Genomic DNA, 18,918 nt, shown 5'->3' with positions numbered 1-18,918 from the left:
TACATATTTAAATAAAAACAACGATATTTAAACACTTTTTTAAACGTAAACGCAATATATTAAATAAAAATATCAATAGTTAAACAAAGACAACGAAGCATAAAGACGATCGTTCTTTATTATATGGAGATAACGATATTTACATTAAAAATTTAATAAGTTTGGAAAAGAATTTAGGTTAGCATGATTACATTATAACTACAAACAAAAGAATTTAGGTTAGCATGAAGAGTAATACATGTACTTATTTCTTAAACAAATAGCTTATTTCTTTAAACAGAGAGCTCATTTCTTAAACATAAAACTCATTTCTTAAACAGAAACCTAACAAAAATCTCATTTCTTAAACAGAAAACTCATTTCTTAAACAGAAACCTCATTTTTTTAAACAGAAAACTCATTTTTTAAACAGAAACATTTATATTTAAACAGAAAAATCAATATTTACATGATAAATTAATCATGGGTATAAAAACCAATTAATCTTGGCCACTCGTATATATTTAAATAGAAACAATGATATTTAAGCACTTTTTTAAACGTAAATGCAATATATTAAACAGAAACATCGATAGTTAAACAAAGACAAACAAGCATAAAGATGGTCGTTTTTTATTATATGGAGATAACGATATTTATATTAAAAATTTAATAAGTTTGTGGAAAAAATTTAGGTTAGCATGATTAAATTATAACTACAAACAAACTTATAACTACAAACAAAAGAATTTAGGTTAGCATGAAGAGTAATGCATGTACTCATTTTTTAAACAGAGAATTCATTTCTTAAACAGAGAACTCATTTCTTAAACAGAAATGTAACAAAAACCTCATTTCTTAAACAGAAAACTCATTTCTTAAACGAAAAGCTCATTATTTTAAACAGAAAACTCATTTTTTAAACAGAAACATTGATATTTAAATAGAAAAACCAATATTTGGGTGACAAATTAATCCTGGGTATAAAAACCAATTAGTCTTGGCCACTCGTACATATTTAAATAGAAACAACGATATTTAAGCACTTTTTTAAACGTAAATGCAATATATTAAACAGAAAATCGATAGTTAAACAAAGACGAACAAGCATAAAGATGATTATTCTATATTATATGGAGATAACGATATTTACATTAAAAATTTAATAAGTTTGTGGGAAAAATTTAGGTTAGCATGATTAAATTATAACTACAAACAAAAAAAAATTATATTAGCATGAAAAGTAATGCATGTACTCATTTCTTAAACAGAAAATTTATTTTTTAAACAGAACCTCATATTTTAAATAGAAACCTCATATTTTAAACATAAGGCTCATGTTTTAAATAGAAACTCATTGCACCCAAGGGCATTATAGTTAAACTCTGTCACACTTGTCATAACTTCCCACATAAGGGACAATTTCGTCAAAAAAAATTATAAATTAACTATATCAATCACTATTAGATGCTTGGGGGTTAAAAAATCATTGTATTCAAAAGGAAGGGGTTTTTATGGATATTCAAATTTAGGGGGAGAATCTGTGCATATTGCAAACTTTGGTGGTGTTTTTAGCAATTTCCACTAAATTTTATATACTAAATTTTATTATTTTTTATATTAATTGGATCAATTTTTGCATTTACAAAAAAATTTTTTTTTTTTATTTTATGCAATAATTGCCACAATTCTTTTTTCTATTTTTTTTAAATAAAAAATATCTATCATCTTTTATATATATAAATATGATTTATCTTTTGTAAATAATCAAAGGATAAAAAAGCTAGTTAAACATATTTTAAAATTAATTCTCTAACTTAAAAAAAAAAATTGAGAACTTTTGTTTTTAAACATATATGATATTTATCAAACATTTAAATATGTATTGAAAAGTAATGGAAATGAGATGTATTAGACTGATGTTGAACCCATTTTATATGGGGCTGGTTGCGTAAAGCATGGTGCACAGGTGAAATTAGTCTAGGTTTATTTTGTTCCAAAGGAAAAAAGTGCAAGAAACTCATATTTGTTTGCATGTGATCCAACTCTTTCAACGAGTAGAGATAGCATTTTGTATCCTACCCGATGAGTATACCCGTACCCGTACCTCGTCAAAGAGGTAATACCCTCTTTGACCTGGTATGAGTACATGTATTACCCGTTACTTTTTGAGCGGCTACGGGTCGGGTAAGGATATGCCCCTACCCTACCCGTACCCTTACCCATATCCTTACTCGTTGAAAATGATACGGGTTAGATCTTTTTAATTTATTTAGATTATTTTCTATACAGATTAAATTATTTATTTATTTATGTATTTCACTTGATCTTTTGTTAGAATTGTTGAATACAAATGACGTAAGCATTGGTGTGGATTTAGTTCTTGAAGATTTATCACATATAATTAGTAAGTGTATAACTAGTATTTTTCCTTGAATTTAATGATAGTTTGATCATATCACTTAATATATATATATATATATATATTTTGCCAACGACCGCGTGGTCTATTGCAAGACACCTGTCGCCGATGTAGCTCTCACCGAGTGGTGAGAGTCTCGATTCTCACCGAGGCACATTTCCGGGAGTTGTGAATAGTGGTTGCAGTACGAGTGGTTCCAGCGCCCACGTGAGCGCGGTCTCGTCCCCACTTGTTCCACCGAGGCTTGTGCACGTCCCTGGGTCTCTAGTGGGTTCGCCCCGCTCCTCTTCTCAAAAAAAAATATATATATATTTTTTTATGTTTTTGTAGGTAATTGCTTTCTCTCAACTAATTCTCTTAACCAGCAATCCGCAGATTCAACCTAATTCTCTTAACTTTGATTAGATACTAACATCCATGAAACTGAGAATCATAATGATAAATCATGGCCAAGAAAAGTACTTTCAGGAGAAGTTGAGACATGCAATGAAGCAAGAGTACAAAACTTTAATTAGAACTCTATAGATTAGAACACATAAAAATTCATTTCAGTGCATTCATTAGTATCAAACAAGTACTTTTAGATAAGCATTTTGCTAAATTTTAAGAAGATAGATAGATGAGTGTGAATGTTGAAGGCGCATTTAAAGGAGATTTGCTTGCAAAGTATATATTCAAACAAGAGAAAAAGTTACATCAACTGTTGGGATGGTTGCGAGTACTGCAAAATTTTATACAACCGCAGGTTCGACAGAAATATTTCTACGCATAAAGTGGAGTATCAGCAACTGTTAAGCACATCAATTTGAGGCCACATTTTCTCTGAAAGCACACTCAAACAATAGGAATTCTAAAACATATTCTTCTTTTCCCCAGGTGGATTACAATTCTGCCAACTTTTCAAAACTTATCCTCTTTCATGTTGATCATGAATCTATGGAGAATATTCTATGGTTTCAATATAAATATAATTATGTAATTGATAGAAGTAATATCGCATGAATGAAATTTTCTCAATGATGATACTTAGGGTTAATAAATTATATTCCAGCATTTGTTTTAGAGATCTCAAACTATCTCAGAAAAACTTTCAAAGTCTGCTTCGCAATGTCAGATACTACAGAGAGGTTATCAAATTAGCAAATCAACTTTCTGCCTGCCATTTGCACCTCTAATAATAGATAGATGTATGATTATCAAGGAATTAAAGGAAAATAAAATGTTTTATATATATATATATATATATGATAAAAAAAAACACATGTGATGTTTAGATTAGAGGCCTTCCATGCTTTCATGGTCCACGCACCAGTTTTCATATATGTTCATCTTATTATAACCTGAGCTAAATATAGAACTGTTAAACCAAATATAAGCTCATGTACTATAAGTCACATTTGTTGTGACATACACAGAACATTAGACTTTGAAGGAAGACAAATAGCAACAACAATAATAATATTGCAATTTCTAAATTCACTCACAATCTTAAATAATGAGTTCAAAAGTACAGAAGCACAATAGGGAAATAATTCAAAAGTACATAAGCAAAATAACCATTACATGCTGATGGTTTTATTGGCATATAAAATACAAAATAAGAATAACCTTTAATTACTAAGTGAAGATCTCAATGGGCACATTTACTAAGTGCGGATCTCAATGGACACCTGCTGATCAGAATTTCCAACCTTGTAAAAAATACAAAAGAATTCATCAATCACAAGAAAAACAATTTTTTTAGTATACAATTTAGTATTCCATATTAAAACAAAAAAACATTAGCCATACTATAACTTATGCACACAATTATCTCTAAAATATTACATATGCATAAACAATTGTAAAAATTATTCATACATTCATATAACTCCTTAATTTAACATTTCACAGTATCCCAAGAACTCCTACCATTTCAAGAAGTTTTTTATACTATTTTTATTTGAGATAGTTGCTAAATTCTTTCTTCTTCTTCTTTAAATCCTAATGTTGCTAAACTTTAATACTTCATTAATTAGAAAATCCTTAAACTAACATCAAACTCTATAAATTTAAAAATTAGAAAATCCTTATACTCACATCAAACTCTATAAATTTAAAAATTAGGACATCCTTTAAACTAACATCAAACTCTATAAATTTAAAAATTTCCAACCCTGCCTCTTCCTACATCATAATTCGTGTATAGACTACCAATAAACTGATGAATAAATATAATATGACAATTGTGATTTATTTGGGTTAATAATATTTTTTAAAGAAATTAATTAGATCATTTGTCTAACTTCAATTGATAGATACCTGGTCAGTGACGGTCTGAAGTAGAGTCAACGCAGCTTTGCGGAGATCCACGCAGCTGCAATCCACCTCCTCCTCCAAATTCTGGATTATATCCACCAGTTTCCCGGCCTTGCCTTTGATCTGATCCATGACCATGCCCACATCCTCATCCTTCCCAGCGAGGGACTCGGCATACTGAGCCAACGGCCCCATCTCATCCTGCAACTCCTCCACAAGACCTTGGGCGCTCTTGACCCTATGAAATATGAAGCAAGCTTCGTTCAAGATCTTTTCAATGAGGTCTATCTCATCCTCACATGAGCTCTGTTGACCAGCCAGATGGGAGTCAACCAAGGGCTGGAGAAGCGCTATCACCCCACCAGCTCCGTTGTTAGCGGCGGTGGCAGCTGGCCGCAACCCTGCCACCGGGATCAGCACAGAAAGCACAGTGACTCCGAACTTGACTATCCCCTGAGCTATGTTCCATGCCTTCCTCCAGGCTTTGATCCTGCCGAGATTGTGATCTAGATTATGTTTCCTCCGGCTAAGGCCATCTAACACCGTCGTCAGCTTCTCATGCTCGACGCACACCAACTTAAATCCCTCCAAAATGGACCTGCAGATAAAAGAGCCTAACTCTCACTGTTAATTCAATAAAAACTTTTGGTCACAAGCCCCAAGTCTTAGTCGTCCCAAAAAAACACAAGATACACAAATATAATAAACACAAAATTACACTTAAGTTGATAAGATTACTCATAAGAATAATATAAAAACAGACTACTTTTTAAACTAATAGGCTGGAATTTCTCACATATCAAAACGTTTTTGTGTGTCAGTGAGTGTGTGTGCGCTTTGTGTGTGTCTAATGCTTCAACTCCATTCTCTCTAGGGACGTTTGGCTCAAGAATTCATATTTGGGAGTGAGAATAGCATGCACCTATGATACTTAAACTCATGTTTAACAACAAAAAAAATAAATAGTGGGTTGGCATGAGAATGAGATGCATGCATGTGGGGCATTTTTAATCCTCCCAAAATTAGAGAGATTTGGACTCTTTAATAATAAAATAACTTTTACACCCTTCTTTTATAATGATAAATTATATCTTTTATTTATTTATTTAATAAATAAATAATTGTTAAATTATATTAATTAGTTAAAATAGTTAATTACAATTAAAAGAAATAAATAACATATTAAAAAAATAAATAACAATAAAACATGTTATTTATTTATTATTTAATATAAAAACATGTGTTACTTTATATCAATTAGTTATAATATTTCATTTTAATTAATTTAAATAAATAAGTAAATATATTATTTAAAATAACAAATTTATTTTAAGTTATATTAATTAGATGAAATATTTAATAACAATAAATTAAAATAGTTAAATATATTAGAAATATTTAATGATAATTATAATAATTATTTACTATTAAATATAAAGTTTATTGTTTTTGTAAAAATATCATCTTATTTATATAAAAGGCATAGGTGTAATTATACTCGTATTTCTCTCTCTCCATTTCCAACTCTCAATTTTCTAACTAAACAACTTTATCATTATCCTCCCCTTTCCCCTATTCTCATTCACACTCTTTCCTTCTTCTCATTCCCCCACCTCCCATTCTTATTTCGCAATTCAAACGGAAGTGCAAACCATTTAATAAAATTCAAAAATATAAATAGAAGATTTCACCAAATAAATTATTTCAATAGTTTTTTTTCCTATATACATCTCTAGAGGTGTCAAACTGTTTAGCACGGCGCTAGCCCAAAGTGAGCTAGCCACTAAAGTGTGCCCCTGCTGGCACAACACAACCCGTCTTCTAATTTTTTAAGGCCAAAATGGCCCACCAATCCTAGAGTTTGAATTAGCATGACCCGTGGTATATTTAGTTTTTAATTTTTATTTTAAACATAAAAATATATAAAAAAATATTAAAATATTAAAATAGTTTTAAATAATAAATAAGTAAACTTTGAGAGCATCTGTATAAGAATCTCAAAATAACCATGCACATGAAAGAGAACCTATTAGATACAGAGAGAGAGAGAGAGAGAGAGAGAGAGAGAGGGGGAAGGTTAAGGTTGACATTGTCAATGGGCCCCAACTCCCTGCCCAGTATGTACACAACCAAACAAATGAATGGGAAGCCCTTTCTTTCTTGGAGGAAAAGAAATTTACCGAGAAGAATTATATATAAAAATGCCTCATGAATGGCTGTATTAATTAATCAAAGAAATTAAGGCCTTCTTTTTATACCTCATGGTCTTCAAGTTATTGAGCTTCTCCAGCGTCTCCTCGCGGTCAGCTTCAGCTTCATCTCCATCTCTTAAGATGAGAACCAAGGGCCGGGCTTGATGCAGATTAAATTTGAGAACATCCATTGCATCACGTGTGTTCATGGTGGCGTTCAACTGGTCTCGTAGCCACTCCGAGAGTTCGGTATCTGCGAAGATCTCGCTTTTCAGCTGGATTACGCAGCAGACGTTTTCAGGCTTGATGCCGTAAAGCTTCGCTGCAGTGTCAAACAGAGAATCACGGTTATAATTAGGCAAAGCATTCACATAATTAGCGTTAACAAGATGGCCTGGGGAACCCATAATCACTCCTCTCTTGATCAGCTATATCTCTTTCCTGGTCTCGGTTTCCAATATGGTATATGGGGATTAGATATAAGGGTGCACTTTGGAGCATCCTGACACTAAGATGTCTTGTTACTTTGTTTAATAAGACATCTTGGCGTCAAGATGTCTTATTACACAATGTAATAATAAGACATCTTTTTACTTTGTATAATAAGACATCTTTTTACTTTGTGTAATAAGACATCTGATGTCTTATTACACAATATGTTTTATTACATTGTGTAATAAGACATCTGTAATAAGACACTAAGATGTGTCTTATTACACAATATGCCTCTGTAATAAGTCACTAAGATGTGTCTTATTACACAAAGTAATCAGATATCTTATTACACAAAATGTCAGGGTGCACTTTGACAAAGTAATAAGTTGTCTTATTACATTGTGTAATATGACATATGTAATAAGACATCTTGACACTAAGATGTCTTATTACACAGTAATAAGACATCTTAGGTAGTATTTGGTATCTTGGATATCTCAGGATAGGTAAGAGATATCCAAGCTACAGCCCCATCCGAGTGTTTGGTTTCCAGATGGGGCTGGATGGGGATGACCCCCATCCCTGAAAATGGGATGAGTAGCGTCCCTCTAAATTGGTGGGACGCTGCTCATCCCATCATCTCATCCCTTTCTTTCTCTCCTTCTATCATCCATCTCCATCTCTCTTAATATTTTAAATTAATTAAATTTAACTCAAAAGATTAAGTTAAATAATAAATAAATTTGTTATTCATTAATAATGTATTAAAATAATTTAAGCTAAATAAATAATATATATCCCTTAGTTATCTGTTATTTAAAAAATCAAATATTTCCTAAAAGATGTCATATTACACAAAATAATAAACCATCTTAGTGTCAGGATGAACCAAAGTGCACCCGTATAGAGACATCTTAGTTATAGACCCCTTTCGTTTGGAGGGACTGACATTGAATTTTTAATAATAGACTCCTCTTGTCCGTCATGATTTAAATTTAATTAATATTTTATTTTATTTACAAGGATTCAATTTAAACATTAAATATTTTTTTTAAAAAAAATTATTTTTTTATAATTTTATTATATATTTTTAAATTTAGATGCATAAATTTTATATAATAAAATTTGTTATCTTCTATATAAATTGGATCAATTTTTGCATTTAAAAAAAAACTTTATTATTTTTTTAATTTTATGCAACAATTCTTTTTTATATTTTTTTAAATGCAAAATATCTATCATCTTATATATATGTGATTTATTTTTCAAAGGGTAAAAAAACTTAGTTAAAACATATTTAAAAATTAATTCTCTAATTTAAAAAAATTAAAGAGATTTTTTTTAACATATATTAATTTTCATTGAAAGAGAGTTACATCATGATTAAATAACTGTATGAAAAGAGGATATCCATCAAATTTAAATTTCACTAGAAATATATATGATGCTTATCAAACATTTAAATATAGGTATAATACCCGAATTGGTCCCTCTACTTTTTTTCTCTCTTCCCTTTTGTTCCCTCTACTCAGAAATGCGCCCCACTAATCCCTTTACTCTTTAAAATGACCCAATTTAGTCCCTCTACCCTTAATCTCTTCCCATCTAGTCCCTCTACTCTTGAAAAATACAACCAATAAGTGGCCTATTTTAGAGTAGAAGGGACTAAGTAGAACCATTTTCAAGAGTAGAGGGACTACTTGGGAGCATTTCTGAGTAGAGGGACCAAAAGGGAAGAGAGAGAAAAGTAGAGGGACCAATTCGGGTATTATACCTTAAATATATATTGAAAAATAATAGAGAGGAGATAATATTAGACTAGAGCTAAACCCATTTTATATGGGGTTGGTTGCGTGAAGCACGCGAAATTAGTTTAGGCTTATCCTGGTCCAAAGGAAAAATACAGGAAACTCAGATTTGTTTGCATGTAATCCAAACCTTTCAATGTGTTTCAATTCTTCTCGGTGTATGACATTAGCACCGACTTGTCACTTAAAAGATCTGTGTGTAGTGTGGCGCGGAATTGCTTAGGTTTATCCTAGTCCAATGGAAAAAGTGCAAGGAATCCTGCTTTGTTTCCATGTGGTGAAAAAAATCTGTATGTAATCCATTCTTCTAGGTGACAGGGCATAAACTAGTCACTTAATTAAAAGTTCAATATAAATATAAATTTTTAAAAATTATCTTTGATGCAGCGGTATACTTCAGACCATTGATTCGCGCACGAATACCCGGTAACAAGTTGTCCAAACTCTGTTGATCAAAGATAGCCAGGAATTAGGAAGAGTAAAATCTTATTAATCAAGAAAATAGTGATAACAAAACTAATTTCCTCTTGCCCATAGCCTTACATTAAATAGGCGAAAATAGCACTAAAAAAGGAGATAATTCGAAAATTTACTAAAAATAGTAAATTCTAAAATATCAGCAAGAAATAAAAGATCTATTAAAATAAAGACTATTGCCACAAACAGCTCACTAATCAGAGATTTCTATCCTAAGATATAATGAAATCAATTATTACTAAAAACAGCAAAATTAGGGTTCGTTGACCCGTTTTCCTTCAAGTGAGACCCTTAAAAATCAAAACTCCACCACTTGAAAAATTACCAGAATACCCTTATTAGGCCATATCTCTTTTGTCCAGAAAGACACCAGCTTGCTCCTCAATACGCCCCTCATCATTCTCCCTAGGTTGAATAGAATTCGCCCTCGAATTTGCCCTTGATTTGAAAGGCCCACACCAATTTGATGTTGAACATCACTTAATGGTGGTAGCTTATCAGGTAGTTCTTCAGGACATACGTCTTTGAATTCAACTACAATTGGCTTCACAATCTTTGGGATTGTCTCTTCAGTTACATAACTACCTGCATCAATCACAAACTACCATACTTTCCCAAGGAGAGTATAGGTGGACAGTAAGATGTTAGATCGCCGCCAATCATCTTCAGTAGCCTTGGGTGTTAAACAGGATCTTCGTACGACCAAAGCCGTACCAATGTCACCTTCAACGATCTCCTCATCAAGGACATCTTCATCAAATACAGGCGGAAGAATGTCTCCCGTCTCCTCTTCTTCCTCGGCAAGCATAACTCTCTTTCCTGTCTTCCTGCAATCCGCTTGACGATGCCCCTTTTCTCCACAACTGAGACAATGAATGTTGCTATTGGTTCCCCTAGTCATGGTAGGTCCTGTGGAATGCTCCGCAGTAATTCCCCCTCGGGCCGGCCCACCCGTAGGAAAAGGAGTCGGACGACCTCCTCCATGTGTTCCACTAGAACTCAATGGGACTGAACGCCGCTGTTGCCGCTCAATAATCAAAGCTTGCTGATGGGCTGCCGAGATGGAGATTAGGTCGAACAAGTTGACGGTCTCCTGGATTTGGGTCCACAAGCCACCAATGTACCTCACCACCAATTGATCAGTTGATTCTTGAACTTCGTTCCGAGACAGCAACTGATAGAACTCCGTGGTGTACTCCACCACGGTGCAAGCTCCTTGTTGTAGATTATGCAATCTACTGAAATCACGCGCTTGTAATTGTGGGGTAAGAAATTGGAGCGCATGTGCTTCTTCATCTTCTCCCAGGAGTTGATCTTGTCCTTTCCCAACCTGCTACGGTTGAGCTTCAGTTGTTGCCACCATGCGGTTGCGCCCCCACGCAGCCGCGTCGCCACTAGCGCCACTCTTCTATTATCCGGGACCCCTTTGAACTCCAAGATCAACTCGACAGTGGTCAGCCAGTCAAGGAACTCCTCCGCTTGTAGTCCACCATGGAATTCTGGAATATCGACCCGTATGCCAGATTCCCAACGCCTATCTTCATCGCGGTAGTGTCGATTGTCACCCCCACGATCTTGCCCTCCTCGTCGCCCTGCCATGGCAACGTCAGCAAAGTAGCCATTGTCTTCCTCAATGGTGCCTTCGCTTCCACTCTCAGAAACACGCCCCTGATTGATGCTACCCACCATTTAGGTAATCCGTTCAGTCAGCTTCTTCATTATCCGCTCCATCCGACGGTCTAAGAGGCGGCCAACTCGCTGCTCAAATCTAGCATCGTCCTCACGATCGTAGATCTCCTCCGCGTAGGGTGACCCGCACCTCGTCCTCGTGGTGGCATAATCAATTCGGCTCTAGTATCAAACTGATGCAGCGGTATACTCGAGACCGTTGATTCGCGCACGAATGCCCGGTAACAAGTTGTCCAAACTCTCTTGATCAAAGATAGCCAGGAATTGGGAAGAGTAAAATCTTATTACTCAAGAAAATAGTGATAACAAAACTGATTTCCTCTTGCACATAGGCTTACATTAAATAGGCAAAAATAACACTAAGAAAGGAGATAATTCAAAATTTACCAAAAATAGTAAATTCTTAAATATCAACAAGAAATAAAAGATCTATTAAAATAAAGACTATTGCCACAAACGGCTCACTAATCAGATATTTCTATCCTAAAATATAAAGAAATCAATTATTACTAAAAACGACAAAATTAGGGTTTTTGAGGCCTAAACGATGGAATTTGGCCAAATTGTGTTAGTTGACCTGTTTTCCTTCAAGTGAGACCCTTAAAATTCAAAACTCCACCGCTTGAAAATTACCAGAATACCCTTATTAGGCCATATCTCTTTTGTCCAGAAAGACACAGGCTTGCTCCTCAATACGTCCCTCATCAATCTTACTTGTAGACCAATTACATAAATTATTAATATTTATTTAATCGGTAACTTTTTTATCTGAATACCACACTAGTTGTTTGGGATTAGAATGAAGTTTATATCTAACATAAAGGGGTTGTTTAGTTCATGGTAATGATATATTACTATGTAATAAAATTATCATACTAACATAAAGGGGTTGTTTAGTTCATGGTAATGATATATTACTATGTAATAAAATTATCATACTAACATAAAGGGGTTGTTTAGTTCATGGTAATGATATATTACTATGTAATAAAATTATCATACTAGAATGAGATTATAAATACTGTAGTAATTTAATACAATCATATGTGATTGGGAACTCATATTATTTTTAATATTTTATTAATTTCGTCAATCATGGTAATCAATATCGTATAATGTTAAAATTTATGAAATATGTTTTAACTTAAAATTTTCAACAAACTTAAAATAGAAATAAAGCATAATAATTAAAATACAAAGCAAAATTAATATATATGTAACATACTCAATACACATAATTATTGAAATATAAATAAAAGAAGTAATAAAATGTAAATTTAAAATGATAATTAATTGTTAAATTTTACAAAAAAAAAATCATCAATACATTGCCAAGTATATCTAATAAAATATTTAATATAAAAAAATAAACTTATATGCATGCAATAAAATTATAGCCTCATGGGTAACTTCTATTGGTCATCGAGGGTAAAATTGTCCAAAAATGTAAGAATAAGGGCAAAATTGTAAGGGCAAAGAAAAAAGGGGAAAATAATAATTAATTTTTTCTCAATCCATTTTCATTAAAAATTACATTTTTAAGACTAGAATTCAAATATTTTAGTTTAAATTGCTATTATTTGGTAATATAAGATAGACTTTTTTTATCAAGTTCCTTGATAACGTTTCTAATCTCATATTACATCGAAACATGTGATGATGTGTGTTACACGGTAATATTTTCATATTACCACGTATCAAATGACCCAAAAGATTTTAACAAATGTTTCTAAATTTATAAATTGTATTAACAAATTATGATTAAATGAATAAATTTATAAATTATTTAATGTTAAAAAATATAAATATGATGTTTCATTTGTTGGAACAATTAATCTAAGCAAACACATACACATAATTATTTTCATGCAAATCGAATAAACGAAAAATGGGAACGGTTGGCCTAGTTTAGGCGCATTGTCCCCTAACACTGAAGTAGCCTCCTTCCGTATGGGTATGAATGGCTCTTTACCAGGTGTGCTTGGGTACACTAACCCAACCAGTTGGTGACTCCTAGCTTTACACATTTAGATTCGGATTTTCTCAAACATCATCCAAAACTTCACCAAAAAAGAGAAAGAGACAGAGATGTAGAGAAAGAAAGATGGAGGCTGGGAGAGAGAGTGTTAGGATTTGTAACCTTACATTCTCCATCCTCACACATCTATAAATCAAAGATATATATATCAATGGTCCAAAAATAGATCTGCTGGGTTAAGATCAACGGTTAGAAAATTATTCACTAAGAAATAAAATAATTAAAAGGATCGGAAAATCATCACGCGCACGCCCGACGAGTGTTGCGGTGCGTATGCACATGATTGTTTAGCATACTAGTGTTTAGACACTAATTAAATTAATGAAATAAGATATAAGAGATATATAAATGCAAATCTTTTCCATTATTTACCTGGTGTGAGACTAAAATCCTAAGAAACACGTGCATTCCCTCAATTTTGAGTTTTACTAGATATGGGCCTTGACCCACCCCATATCCAACAATATCTTTATATTATTTAGTATTTGTTGAGTTAAAATTTAATCAAAGTGGTAGGAAATGTCAATATTAGTTTATTTTTATTTTATTTTATTTAATAATTTGGTTCTCGAGGTTTTACACATGATAATGGTGAGAGCCTTTGAAAATTTTATAAATAAAGCCTTTGAAAGTTTTTATAAATAAAGCCAGAGTGATGTAGCGTTTCGTTATAGACTCAATTATGAGTTGTTTATCCATGATAATACTATAAATGCAAAATAATATCCTGACTAGAAAGACGATACTCGATGGGCTTTTGCAAGAATAGGTCTAACACTATACTGGCTTTGGCCGGATTTGACCCAAACTTGAGTAATTTATTGGCTCACAACCAACCTGCCTCTAAAGATGGTTTTCTTTGCTCTTCACATGTGCATAGGTAAAAGTTGGGTTACTTTTAATTTATTTTATTATGACACATATGTGGCTGCATGTTACCCTAATAAAAATTAATAAAAATTTATAATCATTTTACAAATAAATTATATCCATTAAAAATGTTTCCAAAGGCTTTATACTCAAGTATCAAAATGAATTTTTCCAAAATGAGAAGGAGGTTAATTTTTAAGAGGTGATCCTTACAAGCTAATTTTTACTCATTAATCAAACACAATACAATTTAAATATATATAAATACCAAAATTAATCAAAAGTCAATGTTGATAGAGTCTAACAAAAAAAAATAAGAGAGTTTCATGCTGAAATTTTAAATCTCCACATTATCAAATAATAATAATAATAATAATAATAATAATAATAATATATTTTTCTATAATTACAAAATAAATTTTATTTTAAAAAATTAATATAATGCCCAAGCCCAATCAACAAACCAAAAATAAGTATAATATAGAAGATATCAATGACCATCAGATAATAATGATTAAGTTTTAACAACCCAACCGTTTTTATGTTAACTCAGTTACTTTCCCAACAACCCAGCGTTACAAGTCTGCTTATGACACAACAACGACCCAAACTCATTGCCATTAACTAGACCAAGTGACAATATCCATTTCTCAACACATCACCACCGGCCACTTACCACTAATTCCAAACTTTAGGTGAACAAACAACAAGTACAAAGTATAAAAATATACAGACCTACTCCGCCGCAGCAACCTCTGGTTTCGACGTGCTGTTAGCAACGGGCGACCCAGGCTCATTACCAAACGCCTTAGCAATCCTATCTAGAGGCACCAACGGCAAGTAAGACACAACAGTGTACCCTTTGTCACCAGCACGGACAACCAAAGTGTTGTACTTCTCGGACCAGTACGCAGCCGTAGGAACAGCGATCTGCGCCACTTGCGGAAACAAGGGCAAATGGTTCAGGCACCGCCAGCCTCGCACCGCGTACTCCTCGGCCACTGGCTCGTACCTCGAGATGAGCTCCCGGGCTGTGTTTGTGGCCGTGGCGATGACGCCAGTGCGATGGACCTCGGTGGCGAGCGTGCCACTGAAGGAGCTTTTTGGGCCACGCAGTAGGCCTGGTTCGAGGCTTGCTTTAGAAGCCCAGGCACGTGACGATCGACCTCTCGCACAACACCATCCACCTGCCACGTGACCACCATGATCTAGGTAAGCTAAGAATTCATCTCGCCTAATTCTCCTCCCTATCTTTTATTCTTCTCTATCAGATTTTTATTAATCGCAACATTAAAAAAATAACATCATACATATATGGGGCTTTTACAGGTATATCCTAAAAAATTTTAAAATTACATATTTACCCTGAATAAAAATTAATTGCATACATCTGGCCTGAATGATATACGTAATTACTGCATATCGTTTGAGATTGAAATTGGTTGAAAAAGCCAGTCATTAACAAGCAACAAATATTATAATTACTCAACGTCACAATTTCGTATATATCGTCGAAATTTTTAAATTGTACTGAGGGTTATTTTAATCTTTTGATATATCTTAATCCAAATTATAACATGGATTAATCGAAATTTGATTCACGAATTTATGATGAAAAAGACATATCCATGATTCTCGATATTTTTTTCGAGGGTATATATCTGATTATGTTTTTCGGAAAGTAAATATGTAATTATAGAACTTTTGAAGGGTTTATAACCAATTCTCCCTGCATAAATCCTGTCTGTCTCATAATATGATAGAGGAGGACTAAGAAATATACTAGTTCGCAAAGAAGGCGATGTGAACTCATTAAGATACCAACTAATTTGGCATATATCTGCGTCACAGCTTTAGTTAGACGGTTCGGTATTTTGTCTATATTTGGATTAGGATGGCAAGTCTATCCTGGCCGACGAATCACGTGACTGGCATTCACAGTCACATGCGGAAGGCGAAAGCATCAAACTAACTTTAAAGTTATAAAATAAAGGCTCACTTACATTTGATTGCTTGTCACTTTCAAGTTTTAATATGAATTATTATCCGAATCTAAATTACTTTTGTTATTTTACAAGCCAGTGGAGTACCTTGCATAATGATTTTAAGAAAAAGGATGGGCGAGCTTATCAACTAGATTAGGGAAAGGCACAAGAAAGCTAGGTGGAATTGCAAGTGTGTTTATTTTTTTTAATTTTTATTTTTTTAATTTTTTTTTTTTTATCTCGCTCGCCCAACCATACTGCGGACGTGACATAACTCAAATAGCCAAAATTTAAATCAACTTTGTAAAATCTCACGCCCGCCATCGGATTCTCACTATAGCGAGAGAATCTCAAAGCTCTGGGCGACAGGTGGCGTAGTCTCGCGCGCAAACAAAGAATCTGTAGAGATCCGCGCTAAAGTACGCCTCACAGATCAAGATCCCAGTCTAACGTGCACCGGCGACCGGCAGCCGGCGACGATAAACATGGAAAAGAAGAAGAAAAACCCAGAATCTCACGATATCCCGGCGATCACATCCAGATCGAAAACGAGGGAAAAAAGAACACGTACCTTGCGATCGACGAACTTCAAGAGCTCGAAGGGAACATCATGGAACTTATCGAAGACAGGGCCGACGACGGCTTTGACGGTGTCTTCGACGCTCTGAACACCGGACTTGAGTGGTCCGGCGTTGTCCTTTCGAGAAATCGTAGAGACTCGCCAGGCATACCACCGCCTGCGCCGCCGCCACGGCCACGAAGTCCAGGTGCATCAGTCTCTCCCTTTTCGGTTCTTCTTGCATCTAATCCCAAAAAGGAAAAAAAAATCAAACCCTAACCCTAAACCTAACAACCCAATCAGCAAACAAAAACCAAGAAATTGAAGGGAATACTCACGATCTCTTCCGATTGAGGCGCCGATTCAGCCATCTGAAAACCCTAGTGAGAAAGGAGGAGGAACACAGAGGAAATCGCTATGAAGCTTCTCGAGTTCTATGGGAGTGAGTGAGAGATCGATGGGCGTGGGTTTTATAGTAGGATTAGAGCATTTGAAGGCCGTTCGATTGGATTGGATCGGATGGCTGAAGAGAAGCGGCATTAAGATTTCTTTATTGGGCCAGCTTGTCCTGATCGACGGCTGTATTCATAGATCAGAGGGAGTGATCTGGAACACTACACGTGGCGGATATAGACACGTGGCACAATTTGAAAGCACTTAGTGGTTTAGGACCACACGTAGGCGGCCAAGTGGGCCCAATGTAAGTGGGCTCAATGTGTACGTCATCCTTTTCTTGTCTCTATCAAGGGACCAATTGAAGTTTCCAGAAGAATGGAGGTTGTAACTGTGAATTTTCCAGGAGGTACTTATTACATTTTGCCCTAAAAAATTATTAAAATTATTTAAGCAACTCCAGTTTTATCAGATTGCATTCTAAAGAATATATATTTTGTAATAAAAAAAAAATCTATGTTCAGATCACATTTATTTGATTGAGAAAAGAGTATGAAGATTGAAGACTATATTTTATAATTTTCATTTAATTAAAACCAATTAACTCCCTTTGTTTGAAACAATAGAGTCTAAGATTTATCTATTAATTTAATATACAAGTATTTGAAATACTAGCATGAGCGTAATTGAATTTGAAGTCATCCTTCATACATATACATATATATATATATATATATTGAAGTCTACTGAGCTAAGCATAGATATGTATGCATTATATATAATAATTCGGTTGCTAATAAGATACGTTAAAAAATGAGCCATTATCTTCATAAGATTTTAAATTTTGATATGACGTTCAACACTGGTTTGAAGAATCTAATAAGGAACCAATTCCAAACATTGTAAATAATGAATGACCCTATCTAACCATATCTTTTAACGATACACGACTAGGTAGCAACAATTCATACTTAAACTTAACCCATCAATCCAAGCTTTATAAAAATAGTCCTGAAAAAAGCGAGCTTTTTTTTCTCAAAATGAACCATACTAGAAAGAATCACAAAAAATCCTGTGATAACACGGACACAGGATTTCTATTTCTCAATGATTGGTTGAATACCGTGAAACCATTTCACAGAAATGTTGAATAAAACGAGCTTAAACCCTCTCGTTGGCGGCCTTCTTCATTCCCTCTTCGCCAGCAATGAAAACAGTCATCAGCGCTACAATGGGGGCTGACTGTGCCGCCTCTTCCCCAAAACTAACGCCTCTCCAAGCTCAGATGTCATCATTTCTGATGTTTAATGTGAATTCTTGTTTTCTTTGCTTTAATGCTAGTGTTCTTCCATTAATTTCACTAGTTTTTATATTGCAACATATTTCAACAAGTGGTGATCACTACAACACAGAATAGATTCGTATTAAGAAAAATCATCAGAATCTTTAGGTTTTATTTTTTTCATTTTAAATATATGTATTATTATTCAATGTTCAAACTAGGATCGTTTTGTTTAGGAAGACATGCATGGCATTTCATTTTTGGAGAAGTGATCCCACGGACTCAGTTATGTGAGAATCACAGTGGAACCGAGACATGGCCTCACAACAGCAAAATTTTTATTTTTACATTTTATGATGCTAATCCCGGAAATGGGATTAGTATAACCCAACCTCAGGGTTAGCACCATAAAAAAACAAAAAAACTTAGTTGTTATGAAACCACATCTCAGTTCCACTGTTATTCCCACGGAACCGAGTCCGTGGGATCAC

At 33.8% G+C, this 18,918-nt stretch overlaps 2 protein-coding genes across 2 annotated transcripts; both read right to left on the bottom strand.

Annotated features, from left to right (window-relative positions):
• Nucleotides 1-3,914: 3,914 nt before the first annotated feature.
• Nucleotides 3,915-7,298, bottom strand: LOC120264753 (UPF0496 protein 1-like). Its single transcript, XM_039272578.1, has 4 exons — nucleotides 6,958-7,298; nucleotides 6,673-6,683; nucleotides 4,703-5,319; nucleotides 3,915-4,092 (listed from the first exon to the last, which is right to left on the bottom strand). The coding sequence occupies exons 1-4, from the start codon at nucleotides 7,296-7,298 to the stop codon at nucleotides 4,048-4,050; spliced, it is 1,014 nt and encodes a 337-aa protein (XP_039128512.1). The 3' UTR covers nucleotides 3,915-4,047.
• Nucleotides 7,299-8,486: 1,188 nt separating this feature from the next.
• LOC120264286 (stress-related protein) lies at nucleotides 8,487-16,996 on the bottom strand. Its single transcript, XM_039272085.1, is given in 6 exon segments — nucleotides 8,487-8,499; nucleotides 12,608-12,617; nucleotides 14,904-15,290; nucleotides 15,293-15,395; nucleotides 16,765-16,893; nucleotides 16,895-16,996. Coding segments are annotated over 4 exon segments (681 nt in total). The 3' UTR covers nucleotides 8,487-8,499; nucleotides 12,608-12,617; nucleotides 14,904-14,943.
• Between the last annotated feature and the right edge of the window lie 1,922 nt (nucleotides 16,997-18,918).

Source organism: Dioscorea cayenensis, chromosome 7 (assembly GCF_009730915.1).
Source record: "Dioscorea cayenensis subsp. rotundata cultivar TDr96_F1 chromosome 7, TDr96_F1_v2_PseudoChromosome.rev07_lg8_w22 25.fasta, whole genome shotgun sequence".
NCBI classification, from domain to species: Eukaryota; Viridiplantae; Streptophyta; class Magnoliopsida; order Dioscoreales; family Dioscoreaceae; genus Dioscorea; species Dioscorea cayenensis.
The sequence above is the reverse complement of the archived record's forward strand: the minus strand, read 5'-3'. Positions and strand labels throughout refer to the sequence as shown.

Excerpts from the sequence above, each read along its gene's own strand:
- LOC120264753 (XM_039272578.1), bottom strand. The coding sequence starts at position 7,298 with ATGGGTTCCCCAGGCCATCTTGTTAACGCTAATTATGTGAATGCTTTG. Across the intron at positions 4,093-4,702 it reads TTCAGACCGTCACTGACCAG|GTTGGAAATTCTGATCAGCA; the intron begins GTATCTATCAAT and ends ATTTTTTACAAG.